Consider the following 18,136-nt stretch of genomic DNA (forward strand, 5'->3'; position numbering starts at 1 on the left):
CCTTAGCCTCCTTAGAGAGTGTGTGAGTGATTTTTGCCTTGTGAAGGAACTTTTGGTGCATTTTGGAGCAAGTAGAAGAAGGAGAAGGTTGAAGAGTTCAAGGAAGAAGAAGTAGATCCGGAACACACTCCTTTGTGGTCATCTTTTCTGGTAATAAAGTCTCCATCTTGCTTATTGATCTAATAGATCTATTTTTGTCCCCAAATTGTTGATATTAAGCTCAAAAACCCCAAATCCTTTGTAATAAAGCCTTATGATCGAGTTATACTTCAGATGTAGCCTCTCTTGAACTCCAGGAGCTCATTATAGCCACCTTTATGCAATCTTGGCCTTGTTCCAAACCCTAAGTGCTTAGTATTTGATGAGTTTGGGTATTTTAGCCTCATACCCTTGTGCATGCACATAAAGTTGGAAACTTTACGTGTAAAACCAGTCCTAGAAGCTCAGATCTATGTTTTGGAAGCACTAAAATCGATTAGAATCGATTGTATAGTAATAGCATGCTTGGGACTCGACGAGTTGTTCTTCAGACTCGACGAGTTGTTCATACGACTCGACGAGTCACAAACTGGACGTGTTCATATGTTGAAGGAGAACTCGACGAGTTGTTCATACAAATCGACGAGTCGGATGAAGTTAGACTCGATGTTAGCATCGAGGAAGAACTCGTCGAGTCTTTGCCAAACTCGACGGGTAGAAGTGGGTAGAGGACTAGAATGGATGATAGGGACTCGGCGAGTTGACGACCCAACTCAGCGAGTTCGGTGAACAGGAAGTTGACTTTGACCATGAGGTTGGCTTTAACTTGCTCAGGGGTAAATAGTCATTTTACCCTGAGATTAGTTATTAGTATTTAATTTAGTGTTTGTGGGATTTGTAGCCGGGGAGTTCCGAAACAGCGGTCAGGCAGTTTCAGATTTAGCATCTCGGCAGCCAGCGTTACGAGGTGAGTTTCCTTCCAGTATGAACGGGTCTACGACCACAATGCCAGCACGTTTAGTTAGCAGTAGTTCCGGTCTTTGGTCCGATGCAGTAGTTCAGTGTGCTTGATGTCTTTGTGATTCACGCATGTCTTTGTGTTATGTGTTCCGGACTTCGGTCCGATGCAGTATGCAATATATGTGCTTATGCTAGTTGATATGTTTATGCTATGCTACGTTATGCTCAGTCAGTTTCCGGACTTCGGTCCGATGCAGGGGACACGGTCCCGGTCAGTTCTGGATTTCGGTCTGATGCAGTTAGTTCCGGACTTCAGTCCGATGCAGGGGACATGGTCCCAGTCAGTTCCGGACTTTGGTCTGATGCAGAGGGCAAAGCCCTGGTTAGTTCCAGACTTCGGTCTGATGCAGTGGGCAAGGCCGAATAGTTGTTTATGTGTTATTCTATGGTATGTGGTAGTTTGGGGAAGCTCACTAAGCTTCGTGCTTACAGTTTCAGTTTTGGTTTAGGGTACTTCTGCTAGAAAAGGGAAGAGCTCGGGTTAATGACATCGCACCCACCACAGCTTCAGTTTTATCCTAGGAGTTTTATTCAGACATTGTGTTATGATGGATACCGTTTTGTTTTGACACAGTTACTATGACTTTTGAGTACTCATTCCATGGTTCTTGTTATATATGACATTGGATGACGTGGTTTTTAGTAACATTATAACAAAAAAATTTGGGTCGTATTTTGGGTTGTTACAAAATCGATTATCTAGTTTTATTCAACGAAAATCAATTTATTAAAACATGTATCTAGTTGTTTCCTGGAAATCAATTATCTGGTTTTCTGCCGATTCTACACTCAACTCGTCTTCTCGATTTCCTGAAAATCGAATTTGTTCTTTTTTAATTTTATTCAGTAATATCGATTATCTAGTTGTTTTTGTGAAGATCTATGCTTATTCGAAAGTGTTGTTTCTGTGAAAACCATGTTGTTTATTTTCCTAAAAATCAAAGTGCATTTAATTAATCAATTAGAATAGGTTGTAACAACAACAAATGTGAAAATCAAATTGTTCATTTGTTAGAAAACAAAGCAAAATTAAGCAAATTAATAAAATTGCAATTCTGTCATTTTACGTGAATTTTAATCATTTTACGTGAATTTCAATTATGTGAATTTCAATTACTATCTCCTGTAAACCAAACAAAATCTAGAATTAATTTCAATTCTATTTCCTACCAATCAAACATCACACGAAATTGGATTCAAATTCATGATAGATTCATTTTTCAATTTCAATTCAAAATCCTTCGTCAACGTTATGCCAACATTATAGATCATTCATTTGGAACAAAAATTCTTAAAATTTTATTTGAAAGTAAATTTAGCAAATAAAGAAAATATAAATGGGAGTTTTAAGGAGACAGGCAATTCAATTTCAAAGGTTCGTTTTTCATCCCAGTAAACCCCAAAAAGCACCGTATCGGAGATTCATCTGCATTCTCCAAAATCCAAATCAATACCTCTTGCCGATTCCGATGAGGGATCGTTCCGACCAATTCCAGTAAACGTCGGCGACATAATGATGAAGACGATTTCACACAGATTGAAAACCTCCATTTTCAATCTCTCTATCATCGTCCTCATTCTATCAATTTCCCTTTTTCGCTTCAGCAAACCCCCTCAGAACCAAACCCTAACCCCCGAAATATCACCAAAATCACAAGAACAAGAAGGGACACTAGCTCGGAGAAACTACATAGTAAGATTTATCGAGTACAAGAAAGCGGAACATCACAAGGAGTATCTCGAGCACAGCACGAAGGAGAAATTAAATGGCTCTTCGTCTTGGGAATGGATTAACAGAAATAATCCTGCTTCTAAATTCCCTACTGATTTCGGAGTCGTGGCGATCGACGATGAAGCGGCAAGTTCGATCATCGGGGAGTTTGAGAGGCTGAAAATGGTGAAAGATGTTACGGTTGATTCAAGCTATCAGTTAAGGAACTTGCTTGGTGGAGATAAGAACGAAAAGCACGAGAAAGTCGGAGCGTTTTCGGATGGTAGAAAGAGGCCTGGGAAGATCTTCACTTCCATGTCATTTGGTGATGGCGGTGATAATGTGGCTGCGGCGGCGACTAGTAACCAAACAATCGATTGGGCCAGGCATCTTCTTTCACAGGTAAGTTCGAATAGACATTGGTGATTGGTTGCAACGTCTCGTTAGATGCGCATTAATAGTCAAATCTTGAGGACATTCTACGCATAGTAATTTCTCCATCTTCCCTGCAGAGATCTCAAGTTACATCCCTGTTTGGAGCAGATGCACTTTGGTCAAAAGGGTACACCGGAGCAAAAGTTAAGATGGCTATATTTGATACCGGAATTCGTTCAGATCATCCCCATTTCCGCAATATCAAGGTTTTTCATCAAACCATACTATAAGTAATAAGATCAGTTGAATTGCAAAAAATTGGTAACAATCTAACTTCCATTTCCTTCCAATACTAGGAACGCACTAATTGGACCAATGAAGATACCTTAAATGACAATCTTGGACATGGCACATTTGTTGCTGGAGTGATTGCTGGTGAAGATGCAGAATGCCTTGGCTTTGCACCAGACACAGAGATTTATGCTTTCCGTGTGTTTACAGACGCACAGGTAATGCATATCATACATTCTTTTATCACCTTTTTTATTCATATTCCCCCACAACATGTCTCAACCTTTCAAATCCTATTTCTTTTTTGTATCTTCATTTAAACTATATGATAAGTTTCTATTCAGCTTATTGCAGGTGTCATACACGTCATGGTTTTTAGATGCATTTAATTATGCAATCGCGAGCAATATGGATGTTCTAAACTTGAGCATTGGTGGCCCTGATTACTTGGATCTTCCATTTGTAGAGAAGGTAAGAGATTCTATATTTCTGTTCCATATATGATATACCCCTTGGAATCGGAATGCCTTATTCCCAAGTCCTAACCTATATCTGAAAATCGCATACAAGGTCCTGGAATTGACAGCAAGTAACATCATAATGGTGTCAGCAATTGGAAACGATGGCCCACTTTATGGCACACTAAACAATCCTGCAGATCAAAGTGATGTGATTGGTGTTGGTGGCATAGATTACAACGATCACATTGCTTCATTTTCATCACGTGGCATGAGTACTTGGGAACTCCCTCATGGGTAAATAGTAAATATAATCATCTAATTCATTCAAACCCAAGGATATAATTGTCTTTTTAACTCATACAAAACTTTACATCCAACAGATATGGGCGAGTAAAACCAGATGTTGTTGCATACGGGAGAGAAATCATGGGGTCTAAAATTAGCACAGGGTGTAAACCCTTATCAGGAACCAGTGTTGCAAGTCCTGTGGTGGCTGGTGTTGTGTGTCTCCTTGTCAGTGTAATCCCTGATTCCGACCGGAAACAGATATTGAACCCTGCAAGCATGAAACAAGCCCTAGTTGAAGGTGCTGCAAAGCTCTCCGGTCCTAATATGTTTGAACAGGGTGCTGGACGTGTTGATTTGTAAGTATATTAATCACACAATTCCTTGTTTTGCAAAAAATTACGAAAATGCCATTCCTCTTTTAGGTCGTTTAGTCATTTTTTGCATGAATTCAGCCATTGTTAGAAAAGTTCAAAAATGGCAATGGATTTCATGCAAAAAAAAGGGTTTTCACGTAAAGGATCCGAAAAGCCATAAAGCAATGGCTTTTTTGTAAATAAACCAAAATTGACATCTTTTTTTTTTGTGTTATCAGGTTAGAATCATATGAAATCTTGAAAAGCTACAAGCCACGAGCAAGTATTTTCCCGAGTGTTCTTGATTACACAGACTGCCCTTATTCATGGCCATTTTGTCAGCAACCACTTTATGCAGATGCAATGCCGGTTCTTTTCAACACCACAATACTAAACGGAATGGGAGTAATTGGATACGTGAAAAGTCAACCGGTTTGGAATCCTGATTCCGAAGAAGGAAATCTCCTAAGTATTCATTTCACTTATTCCGATGTTATTTGGCCATGGACAGGGTATCTAGCACTCCATATGCAAATAAAAGAAGAAGGATCTCAATTCTCCGGCGAGATCTCCGGCAATGTGACTGTCAAAGTCTACAGCCCTCCGGCGACCGGAGAAAAGTCATTCCGGTATAGCACATGTGTACTCCGGTTGAAACTAAAAGTGATTCCTACTCCGGAAAGATCAGTCCGGATTTTATGGGATCAATTCCATAGTATCAAATACCCTCCCGGTTACATTCCAAGGGATTCCCTAGATGTCCGGAATGACATTCTTGATTGGCATGGCGATCATTTACATACTAATTTCCATATAATGTTTAACATGTTACGAGACGCGGGATTCTACATTGAAACACTCGGGTCTCCTCTCACATGCTTTGATGCGCGAAATTATGGGACTCTCCTTTTAGTGGATCTTGAAGATGAGTATTTCGAAGAAGAGATACAAAAACTGAGGGACGATGTGGTAAATTCCGGGCTAAGTTTGGTTGTTTTTGCGGATTGGTATAACGTTGATACGATGGTGAAAATGCGGTTTTTTGACGATAATACCCGGAGCTGGTGGACTCCGGTGACCGGAGGCGCGAATATTCCGGCGATGAATGATCTTTTGGCGCCCTTCGGAATCGCGTTTGGTGACCGGATTTTAAATGGGGATTTCACTTTAAATGATGAGTTGATTCGATACGCTTCTGGGACAAATATCGTGAAATTCCCGGGAAATGGATACGTTCATAGCTTCTCGTTTTATGATAGTTCGGAGAGCGGGGCGACGCATAGTTTTCTCGCCTCCGGAATTGGCAATTCCGATTCCGCTGTTCTTGGGTTGGTGGAAGTTGGCGGGAGTCGGATTGCGGTGTACGGGGATTCCAACTGTTTGGATAGTAGTCATATGGTGACGAACTGTTATTGGCTTTTAAGGAAATTACTTGATTTCACAGGAAAGAATATTAAAGATCCCGTGCTTTTTTCAAATTCAGTGAAGTTAAAAGCACCATTGCATCAGGATGAGGATCAGTTGCCTTCACGGAGAACGGATTTGAATTTCTCGTTGTATTCCGGAGTTGTCGGAAAGGAATTGACATGCCGGAGTGATTCGAGATTTGATGTGTGGGGAACGAAGGGGTATGGGTTACAGGTGAGAGGACGGAATCGGCGATTACCGGGGTATAAAGCGATTGATCTTGGGCGGGGGTTGAATTCTTCTTCAGTGGATATTTCCATGTTGAAGGGGGGACCCAAAGATAATTCTTCAGGGAATAGATTTCTTGGGTTGCTGTATAGAGATGATGTAAGTAAAAATTGCTATTTAGTATTTAATATTTTTTAGTTTCTATAAATTTGATTATATTTTGTTTGTGTTTTTTTGTAGCTTGAGACGCCGGTTGTGTTTCCGAGTCACTGGCTTGTACCTGGTGTTATTGCTGTTTTAGGTAAGTAATATTGGTATTGTTTGTAATTAGGGTTTTTAAGATAAGTGAAGTGGTTGTTGATATGTTAGTTTTTTTTTTTTTGTTGTCAGGGATTTTGGTGTTGATAAATTTCTGTAGAATCAGACAAAAGAGGCGTCGAAGAAGGAAAGGATCAGGATCTTCGGCGTCTGGTCGTTACACCAATTTGTAGGTGGGTGGGTGTAATGTAATAATATAATAGTTAAAAGGTGATAAATAGTTGCATAAATAGTAATAGTAAGATTTTTATATAAATGCAAACTATATGAAAATGAAATTTTGGGGTAATGTTTGTGTGCTTTCTTTTCTGGTGTTGCCTAATGCATAACCAGATTAACAAGTCAAAAGAAAAAGAAGCATAAACTACACAAATAAACACCACTTTTCAAATAATTAAAGGGCGTGTTTGGCATCACTTCTGAAAAAAATCGTGACCGGTTTTGAAAATAAAAATTAGGTTATCTGCTAAAAAGATCGGAACGAAAACATTGAAAAAGGTGTGGGTTTATCAACATAAAAATCAAATATTATGTTTAAACAGAAAAGTTCAAAAATAAATGCTCTTTTATAATATTAACCAAAACGAAAAAACAACCAAATTACAATACTGCCTAGACATGGACCTTTACAAAAAAAAGTGCCTTCGGAAATTTAATGACAAATCTTCCATTGCAATGTCTGACAAAGTTAAACTCATCATATGACATCATATATGAAAATCTAGTATACAGTCTCCAAGCTTCTCTGCTTCAGTAATTTGTCTCAAAATTGTAATTCCTTTTACAGGAACAGACGACAAAACACTTTCTTTTAGAGTTTCACATACTTCTTGATTCTTTAACATTAATGGTGTATGTGTAGTTAACCGAGCTTCCTTTCCAGAATCCAACCTCTCAAGTCTCTTTCCTTCACGTGTCACACACATCCACTCTCTCTCCTCTTCAGACTCTTGTTCTGAAGCAATAGGAATATGCCAATGTCCTTTTCTTGATTCCTGACAAGTATATCAAAAACATATCATATCTTTCATTCTACCCAAAGATTTATACAATTCTCTCGTCTTTCTGTAAAATGTTTTTTCTTCCACCAACCCTGAGTTAGCCCACACTGTCTGCCGATAAGCATCATGTGAGACACAGTGTAGGGCCCATGTTGGCCACTATCTGGTTGATATAAATCAGCATCATGTGATATGTAAATCAGATACACATTGACCCACTAATTTGCTCATACATAAAGCCGGTGCCCATATGGGAAATAAAACTTTATTACTATGACTGCTAAGACTCGAACCCTTGTTGTTTCTTCAAAAAAAAAAAAAAAAAAACTAACCTGAATGACAACTGAACATGGAGGTGGCATGTGGTACACGGGACCCATCTCAGAAAAATGGAATCGCACCTTTCATTAGAAAAAAATGTTACGAAATGAGCTTTAAAAGTTGAAATTTCTAGAAAAATCACAATCTTGGAGTGATCGAACTACTACAAGAATGACATATTTAGAAAGAAAAATCAGTTCTTTGATGTTTCCTAGAAACACACTTATATGGAATGAATGAAAGTTATTACTGACCTGATGTCTTTCTTTCCATTTTGGGAAGAAATCATTCCCCAAGAGTTGAAACAAATGATCTCTCATCTCATCATTAGTCACAAGTAAGCACTTAAATTTTATAGCTGCATACAACCAGTACCTGATAAAAAGAACATATAAATGCCAAAAAAAAACAAGAAGAGTATAATGAAAACAAGATTACCAATCATCATTTGATCCTGTAGGTGTTGCATAGAGTGCATCAGCATTTTTCCACTTTTCAAATAGTGCCTTGTTAATCCCTTCATCCATTTTATTATCATATATACGTTTATTATGCAAGATAATCAATGGCCATTTCTTGGAAGGAAGCATCTGTCTAATTCCATTTGAAATGGTATTGACCTAAAAATATATATCAAGAAAGAATATAAATCTTTAATTTGTATGATTAAAGAATATAATAAATGGTATTGATCGTAAAATGACTTGCCTTAGATGGTTTGAATCTTCTTTGACTAAAAAGACCAACATTTGCTCCATCTACAACTGCTTCATATGGTCCATAGTAATCAAGCCATTTCTACAAATGAACAAAATGTACATATATAAGAAAGAGCTTTTTTCATTTTCATATCACTAAATGTGATAAATCTTTAACTTATTTAGATGGATTTCATGCAAAATGAAAAAAATAATGTATACGCTTTCTATTTTCGAAACAATTTTACGTCAAAATATGCATAAACACATTGTCTTTCGCTTACCTAAGAGATAATGTATGTATCTCATATACAAAAAAGCAAATGGTAATAAGCAATCTTTAAATGAAAGGTAGGTAGATTTTCATACTTGAAATTTCTCAAAGCTCGAATTCCTCTCTCTTTCCCTAGCTATTTTAGCAACCGATTCAGCAAAGAGTTCGGTTTCTATAGGATCAAGATCAATAGTTGCCAATTTTTCACCACAACATTTACACAATCCATCTTTTCCAACAACCGATCTCACAACATTCCATTTCCCACTACCCAACCACCCTACCCCATGCCACCCTCCACCACCATTTTCAACCGCTTCATCAATCAAACGTTGATCCCATTTTCTTTTCCCAATTCTTGAAGCACTCTTACTTTTGAACCACTTCTCAATCACATCCGCAGTAGAACGCGACACTTTTCTGACACTTTTTCTTAATTTATGCAACAAGTAATAAACCTTATCACTTCTAGAAGCTTCTATACTCACCCTCAAAAGTGCTTCAAGTTCGGGTTCCTCAGGGTACACACCATGACATAACATATGTTCTTCAACCTCAAAAGCCTTTTCAAGATTTCCATTATTACAAAAAACAGATAAAGCAGGACCATATGAACGTAATCTAGGGTTTATCCCCAAATCTTTCATTTGTTTTACCAAATCAAACGCCATTTGCCCATCATTTCTAGACATTGCCATTCTAGCTAAAGATGTTAAGATTGCTTCATTCATTTCGACTTCATCAGAAACCATCTGTTTATAAATTTCAAAACCCCTTTTGAGTGCATATTCTTTCAAATTTTCGCTTACTTTAATTCCGGTTCTAGTGGTTGAACCCTTGTGATCGTTTATCAAGTGGATTAAATCATCTAGGGTTTGAAATCCTTCAAAATTTTCAGGATTATAGTTTGATAATTCTGGGTTATTTGCATTCGTATCTGATCTACCACTTTTTGCAGGCTGAACGACCCCTATAGAAGCTGAAGAACAAAGATATAAGATTATAGCGTAATGATATTTGTCTAAATTTATACCTTCTCTTTTTGCTAAATCGAAAATTGCAATCGCACCCATTACATCGCCTAATTTCGAACAAATCTCTAAACTGAGACGCAGGATCAGTAATGGTGATTCAAGTTTGCCCTTTTTAGGCTTTTTAAACCTTTTTCCAGTTCCTGAATCACCTGTATTTTTCGAAACCTTTTCGTTTGAATCGTTATGTCTCGCTTTTTTAGAAACAACCCTGTTTCTCGAATTCTTATCTTTCTCTTTTACGACCCTTTTTTCGTTGTCTACTGGTTTTTTCTCTACCCTTTCCTCTTTAGACTCGAATGATGAAAACCCTTGTTGAATTTTGTCGATAATTCTTCGACTGATTGTGGGTTTTGAGTGTTCTTGCTGTTGCTGTGGGGTGATGTGTGCTTGAAGAAGAAAAGGTGAGAACTTTGAGTGTTTGTTTGGTGATAAAATGCGAAACCCATGTGAGAAATTGTTGAGGTTGGGAGAAAGAGTAGATGGACACTTACAGAGAGTGAAGGAACGAAGTTGATTATGGGGGTGGAGCTGTTTCAAAGTGGAGAAGGTGAAGGCCATTTGTGGCCGTTTTTTTACAGAAAAGTTAGCAATCACTTTCGGATTGGGCTATATTTGGATGAGGTCAATTTATATTTTATGTCCTTCAAGTTTTCATTATTTCCGGTTTCACCCCTTTCATGCAATATGCAACCACGAATGCACAAATAGGGTGGCAATCCCAACCTAACCCACCAATCCAACTAGGCATGTTGAAAATACCCAATACCCGGTTATCCGACCTGATCCGTTTTGAATTCGGGTTGATCGGGTCGGGTAAATCGGGTTTCGGGTTTGAAAGTTCGGGTAACTTGGTATTTAAATAGGTCGGGTATTGGGTAGGTTAAAAAAAACCCGAATACCCGATTTAGAAAAAAAAACCAATTGATATACTAGTTATAATAACTATTAAAGTTGTATCATTATTTTACATAATTAGTGTTCCTTATAGTTTAAATCAAATGTTATATGGCTTCGTTTTTGAACGGTGTATAATAAATACAAAAGAAATTGTTGAAAATGAAATGAAGTTTTGAACAAAATGTTACAACAAATATAATGAAAATGAATAAGATATTAGAATCTCCTTCATTTTCTTTGTGCACTAGGGATTTGTTTCTTTTTTTCAACTATGCACATTTTCTTCTTTGTAAATTGAATTATAGCTATATAAATGGTTACTGCAATTTAGATAACATGCTAAATTTTTTATTTATAGCTTTTATGCACTCACCTTTTGCATTAAATCATGTAACATGTTTGGTTAATCCAAATTTGATCAAACATTGATCATGTACTTCATAAACTGTTTTTTTTTTATCAAAATTTGAAATGGAATACAAAAATCACATAATATATTATAATGACTTGTATTGTTATCATATATGTACTTGTTAATTGTATGAAATATTTTGTTACCCAATATTTTATTTAAACAACCGAAATGCAAAAAAGAATTAAAAAAAATCAATAAGTGACACTTAAGTGATTTTCGGGTATACCCGAAATTACCCGACCCGACCTAAAACCGGAATACCCGAATTCCAATATAGGTCGGGTATCAGGTATTATTATTTTAAGGAAATATCCGAACTACCCGACCCATTCTACCCAAAACCTGAAAATTTTACCCGATCAACACCCCTAAATCCAACCTATTAATTAGGTGAACTCATTTAATTAAATGGGTCAACCCGTCTAAACCGTTTAATTAAATGAATTGAGTTGGGGTTGAAATTTCTAACTCGTTTACAACCCGTCAACCCGTTTTAAATTTTTAAATATTTTTTAATTTATACTTATTTAGTATTATTATTTAGTTGATATTTATATTTTGTTTATTTTTATTTATCAAAAGCCATGGGTTAATAGCCGTTACTAGAATTCGAGTTGGTAAAAATAATAGTCGAGTTGCATAGAATTTAAAAATTAAACAGTTATAATGTTTTATGGTTGTAAACACTTATTTATGTTTGTGTTACGGCCTATAAAGTTATTGTTGTATAATTTTCAAACTTGAATAATTATTATAGCTTTTAAATTGTATGTAATTTATTTTGATGGATTATTTGATTTTAAGAGGATTTTTTCATGAGAATTTAAACAAGTCAACCCAGGTTTAACTTGTTTAGTAAATAAGTTGGATTGGAAAAAAAAAAAAAAAAAGTCAACCCGATTTCTACCCATGTACTAAAAAGGTTAGGTTGGGTTGGAAATTCTCAACCCATTTACTTAAACAAGCTGGGTTTAATAGAGTATTCAATGCATTTAATTAAATAGGTCAACTTGTTTATGACCTAACCAACCCCGTTTGTCACCCCTATGCACGATTGTACATCTCTTTTAAAAAAAGGCTATTTGTCTCTTAACTAGGGGTGTTCGTTTGGATGGATCGGTTTGATCTGATCCAATTAAGTGAATCCAAATTGATTTCGGTTTTCAAAATATGGATCCGAATAGTCCAAACTAAAATCAAATCCAATCTATTCCGATTCAATTACAATTCGGTTGGATCGATTTTTTTATTCGATTTTCCAAAAACCATAGCATTTTAAAGAAGAAGTAAAAACAAACTATTTAGTTGTGATTTAAAATTCATAAACAATTACTAATAATGTATATTATAGGTTAACATTTAATAGATAAAAAAAACTTTTGAGAGAAAGTTCATATTAATGTTTTTTATTAGGTGAAACTTTTTGAACTTATTTTAAAAATAAAATTAATAAATAATTATAGATATATTAAAAATAAATAAATAATAAATTATTGTTCAGTTGTTTTGGACTATTCGGTTCTTATTTTATAATCCAAAAACAATCTAAAATCCAAAATAATAATTTGGTTTTGTTGTAAACCAAATTCAAAAATCCGAATATCTGAACCAAATAGTCCAATCCAAATTATTCAATTGGACTATTCGGTTTTATCCACATAGTGAATAACTCTATTCTTAACCATTCAATTAAAATAAAATTGTCTTTTAATCATAAGTTTAGTTTAGTACTTTTTTGACACCGTTTCTATGATTATAATTTTTTGTATGGTTATGTAATTAGTTTATAACATTTCTAATATTTTTTATATTTTCATTTATTTATAATTTATATTAGTATTTATTAGAAATCCCCACCCACTTCTTTTCCCGTCTTCAGCTCTTCTGCCACCACCACCACCGATTTCAATTTTCAAACATCGAAACCATTGGAGAACCCCGATCAACCATGCTTGAGAACCATAATTTCATCAAACAGATTATCTAATTATCTAATGTGATTCTTGGAATTTGACTAAAGAAAATACTATATACTTGTACAAATTTACTACTTCATACAACATGCATAAAAAAAATTCAAAATCATTATTTGGGTTGTTAAAAAGGAAAATCTTCGAAAAAATCTTAAAATTTTACCTTAATTTACAAAAAAGTCCAAAACTAAAATTTGTTTACGAAAATAATGGATTATAGGTAAAAATGACGATTTGATCTCTTTTCCCGATTTACCGGTTTCATTACTTACCTGTTCCATTAAAGTTTCATCATTTTATCCTAATTTACGAATAAGTCCCAAATTAAAATTTAGTGATGATTTGACATTTTTCTCCACATAACATATATTTTATCGTTTTTATTGTTGATTTGGACAGCTAGACAACTACTGTAAAATTTGATACACATCTCATCGGTTCATTTATGACTATGTATCTAAGTCAACAATGAAACTAATAAATGTGTGTTTCTAGGAAAAAAAAACACCAAAAAATGAGTTGATGTTTGATGAGATGAATATATTGGATTGCATAAGTTTAAAAAGGGGATTTGAAATTTCTTATAAACATAAAAATGATGACGTTGTTGCTAGTTTATGTAATTCTTGCAGTCTTTGTTGGATGCATTTTATATTCCAAAAATATACAATGCATCAGGATATCAAGTTTTATGGTAAACATAACATTATATAACCCAACATATCCATCTCATCATCTCATTTAATGACTAGACGTCTAGGTTAACAATGAAACCGATAAAATGTTTGTTACATGGAGAAAATGATCAAATCATCACTAAATTTTAATTTGGGACTTATTCGTAAATTATGGTAAAATAATAGGATTTTAATGAAACCAGATAAGTAATGAAATTGGTAAACCAAAAAAAATGGTCAAATCTTCATTTTTATCGGTAATTCATGTTTTTTCGTAAACAAATTTTAGTTTTAGATTTTTTCATAAATTATGGTAAAATTTTAGGACTTTTTCAAAAATTTCCCTATTAAAAAAATCTACCTACATTGGTTTTAGTTTTTATGGAATTTGACTAAAAAAATTACTACATAGTTGTACAAATTTACTTCATACAACATGCATAAAAAAGTACAAACTAATTGTATTTTACCATTATATGTAAATACTACAAAAAATCATAAATCAACTCCCCGTTGTATAATATGTATTTAAGCTTCTCTTTTGAGTTTTCTATTAGTCTTTCTTCCTAAGTTCGTATCTCTTGTTAAAAAACATGACTTCAAATATTAGTAAATTGCCCTAATAATTGGAGTAGTTTTTCCCTTTATCAAAATCCTTTAAAACTTGGTTTACATTCTTTTGGGTAAAATTATGGTTTCTATTGTTCGAAAAAAAATACATCGCGTATTTTGGTTGTATTTGAATATTTAGTGTTTACATTTTCCATGTATGTTTTCAAAAACAAAAATGTGACAAGATCAAGAAAATTCAACATGATGCTTTCTACAACTTCATGTTTTATTTTTCAAGAAAGAAACAACAACGAACAACCAATTCAAATTGATGGAAAACACTAAATAGAAAATTTGAAAACTTATGAAAATTGATCTTGTATTACATGTCAAAAGAAGGAACTTCCTTCTCCTACAGACCCAAAGAAGCCACAAACTTGTCTCATAAAGGCATTGACTTGCCTGAAATATCAACCATGAAAACCGTTAGAGCCAAATAATCGATTATAAAAACACCGAGTTAAATGCAAGAAATAACAATATACTTTCATTCAATATTCTGTTGATACAATTAATGACTTAACAAAGGAGATAATGATTAAAGCACTAACATCTCATAGAGATGCACATAAATACCTTAATCCGTTTGATAAAAGGGATTGAAGCTATTTTCATTAAGAACTACATTTAAGTACCTTAATCTATTCGATAGCATAATAATTTGTTGAAAATTTGGTAAAAGACTAAGAGTTATTTCTCATCTAAACCTCAAATCAATCAATACTCTTCTAATGCCAATAAATTGATTATTCATCCGCTTACAGTTTGAGTCAAGAATTCAAAATTAAACACTATCAGATGATAAATACAGGCAAAAAAAACAAACCTTGAGGGACTAATCCCCAGCTTTCAGACTCTATCAACAAGCCCGATTTTAAGCAAGCTGATGCAATGGCACTATGCAATGGCATCATTGTTATCAAAGCGCTCAACTCAAGTGGTAACCTAACACAAGATAGCGAAGGTAATGAACAAATTTGGAATTGCCAACTCAATTGATTGCATTGTAATGTTACATAATACAGAAAGTTTGAAATTGAAACCTGGTAGTACATCAACTCAATTTACTAAAAGAAATGTCGATTGTCGATATAACAAACCTTGAAGTACGTCGATGAGAAGAAGAAGAAGAAACTTGAGGCTTGCAGGTTGACTTGGGGAAAGATGATGAATCAGGTGAAAGAGGAACGGAGCGCTTGGTGGTGAATTTGGGAGATAGAGATTGGAGACGAGTGCAGATCCTAGATACAGCTCTGGAGTACGCCATGAAAATGGAACCCTAATTAAACCCTGGGTTAAAAGACTCGAAACAAGAACAATTGGTACATTGGTTGCGACAGTTGATGGCTATCGGGTCGGATAAAAGCCCATTTGTCCGTGTACATTGATAAATTGATTTTGAATTTTCGTTTAGATATTTTAAAGAAAACCTCGTCTTAATAATATTTATTTTTTCAACAAAAAGATTTTGATTATCTAATTTCATACAATAATTGTATTTTTCAGTTGAAAAAATAATGATTGTTTCATTAATTTTGGCAAAATATAAAATAATCGAGATTTTTTTATTTAAAAAATAAAAATTGAGATTAAACCGTAAACCGATCAAAAATATTATGATTTTATTGAAGATTTCTAAATTTTAACAGCAAAATTATTAAATATTATTAATAGTTTAGAACAGTAATTTAAATGTTTTAAAATATTTTTCTTTATAACTAATTCAATTGAGCATCGAACAGGTTTATAATTTTTATTATGTAATAATCGATATAAATCTAGATATATCACTAATATTAGGCCCGTTGAAAATAATTGACACCTTAACTAACGGGTCAGGTTAATCAGATTTCAAGTAATGAAACTTAAATGATCGGTATGCTCGATCTTATCACGATTCACGGTTCAAATATGTAATTATATAATCGGATAAACCTGAATACCCGATTATATTTTAAAAAGATCATCCTGTTGTTGACCCTTGAGCCTAATTCCTTACATTCAGCTAGTTGCTTAGACTCCTCCCAATGGTGACTAATTATTTTAGTTGGTTGGGCTAAAAATTAAAAAAAAATTAAAAAATGCAAACAAAAAGCTTAAAACAACCATCAGTTGTCATTTTCTTTTCTTTTTTTTCTTTTTTATTTGTTTATAATTCTTTTTAGTTAAACATTATTTTGTAACTTATTTTGTTTTACTTTTATTTAAAAAATTAACAAAATATACTAAAATACATAAAATAATTTTATCTACAAATATAGACCAATATTGATATATTTTAAGAATTTTTTAATTATTTATTTATATTGACTATATAATCTTAAATATAATATCAAAATTAGGTTATAAATTTAATAAAACATAATATGTAGCTAGTATAATTTAATAAAAAAACATCATAATTAATATAATAGTTTGGTTTGGGTTCGTTTGCTAATGGGTGTGAAAAATTGGGTTTAGTTTGGTTGTATAGGTGGAAGAGAGATAAATTAATTTTTTAATAGATAGTTGGGTTGGTTTTGGTTGTGAATGAGAATAGTCTTATGCCCCTTAGGTATTGGCCTAAATTTACATGAACTTAGTTTGTTAAACACATAAAGTTTTTTTTTCTTTTATTTTTTATTTTTTTATTTTAAAGGCTTGTACACGCATCTACTAACCTTACTTTTAAACTTATATTTTTTTTTTTCGGTCAAGACTTTGAACCTATCATCAATCTTTACTTAGGGACACATTACACATACCAAATCCTAATACCGTTAAGTAAAAAACTATTTAATTTTAACTAGTAGGATACCCCGGGCTTCGCCCGGGTCAATGTGTGCTTTTTTTGCGTGTCATTCTGAAATGTGTCTATGTTTCACATGGTTCGACTGCTTCAAATTTTTCCTATTATAGGATTGCATTTGGGAAAACATACAAAGACAAATAAAAAATAGATTTGGGGTTAAGCAATGCTAACAAAGTAACCCCATCATCTTTCAAATTAAAAAAAATTGATGAATTGGTCTTTCATTTTAAACATAAGAGTGTACTACAATAAATTCAAACAAAAAAAAAGAACCGGGGAAATATATCTCTTGTGGTACAGATTGAATCCACAGAGCTTTTCTAAAACATGAAACAAAGAAACGGAATTAGTTTTATCACTCTAATTCCATCCAACAAAAAACAATTTTTTTTTTATTTCATTCCAATGGAATGAATGATTCCATTCCATACCTTGACCTTCTTTTTGGGTTCCTTCTCAGCAACTTCTTTCACATTACTGCATGGTAGTTTAACACTAAGTTCCAAATTTTCAATAATAAAAACTTCTTGGATGTAAGGCTGCCTTTAGTGTAACAACTCGTATCCCTACAAAAAAAATGGTCATAAAATTGAATTCTTATATTAATCCACAGATTTGGATGCTCCAAAAACTAAACGATAGATATGAAGGAAAGTCATCCATAACTGTTCCATTTAACTGATATGAAATCGAAATGGAACCCATAATTCCATATTCACCGGACCATCTTGCTTCTCCGACTGTATAAGCAGTCCACCACCACTAAATCCTGCATCACTGCTATAAATCAATGTTAGGTTAAATAAATTTGAGTAATTCCAGGGAAAAAATGTACCGCCATAATTCATATATGAACCAATAATAACATGTCTATTTCTAAGTTGATGTGGACAACCTGCAGGGATGAAAACAGCTTGACAAAGGTATTGTTCAAGTGTCTATGGCTCCAACGTCATTTGATTTGTTCCAAATCAATGGGATTTTTAATATATATATATATATATATATATTA

The 18,136-nt window shown here is 33.9% G+C and overlaps 3 protein-coding genes across 4 annotated transcripts; 1 reads left to right on the top strand and 2 right to left on the bottom strand.

Moving 5' to 3' along the window:
- Positions 1–2,359: 2,359 nt before the first annotated feature.
- On the top strand, positions 2,360–6,735 carry LOC145053785 (subtilisin-like protease SBT6.1). 2 transcript variants are annotated; one of them, XM_079001884.1, is made up of 9 exons: positions 2,360–3,112; positions 3,223–3,351; positions 3,442–3,594; positions 3,731–3,847; positions 3,947–4,131; positions 4,218–4,481; positions 4,718–6,272; positions 6,354–6,414; positions 6,504–6,735. In XM_079001884.1, exons 1-9 carry the CDS (start codon positions 2,513–2,515, stop codon positions 6,602–6,604), a joined length of 3,165 nt encoding a protein of 1,054 aa, XP_078858010.1. In that variant the 5' UTR covers positions 2,360–2,512; the 3' UTR covers positions 6,605–6,735. The 2 variants fall into 2 exon arrangements, with proteins under 2 accessions (XP_078858010.1, XP_078858011.1); XM_079001885.1 differs by lacking the exon at positions 2,360–3,112 and having other exon boundaries at positions 3,721–3,847.
- A 243-nt stretch (positions 6,736–6,978) lies between these two features.
- On the bottom strand, positions 6,979–10,355 carry LOC145053786 (proteinaceous RNase P 1, chloroplastic/mitochondrial-like). Its single transcript, XM_079001886.1, has 6 exons — positions 8,821–10,355; positions 8,462–8,551; positions 8,192–8,373; positions 8,008–8,128; positions 7,765–7,833; positions 6,979–7,426 (listed from the first exon to the last, which is right to left on the bottom strand). The coding sequence occupies exons 1-6, from the start codon at positions 10,315–10,317 to the stop codon at positions 7,139–7,141; spliced, it is 2,247 nt and encodes a 748-aa protein (XP_078858012.1). The 5' UTR covers positions 10,318–10,355; the 3' UTR covers positions 6,979–7,138.
- A 4,186-nt stretch (positions 10,356–14,541) lies between these two features.
- On the bottom strand, positions 14,542–15,664 carry LOC145051506 (uncharacterized). The gene is made up of 3 exons (XM_078999454.1): positions 15,434–15,664; positions 15,160–15,278; positions 14,542–14,735 (listed from the first exon to the last, which is right to left on the bottom strand). Exons 1-3 carry the CDS (start codon positions 15,598–15,600, stop codon positions 14,716–14,718), a joined length of 306 nt encoding a protein of 101 aa, XP_078855580.1. The 5' UTR covers positions 15,601–15,664; the 3' UTR covers positions 14,542–14,715.
- Between the last annotated feature and the right edge of the window lie 2,472 nt (positions 15,665–18,136).

Source organism: Lactuca serriola, chromosome 5 (assembly GCF_051521515.1).
Source record: "Lactuca serriola cultivar US96UC23 chromosome 5, Lser_US96UC23_V15, whole genome shotgun sequence".
Classification (NCBI taxonomy): domain Eukaryota; kingdom Viridiplantae; phylum Streptophyta; class Magnoliopsida; order Asterales; family Asteraceae; genus Lactuca; species Lactuca serriola.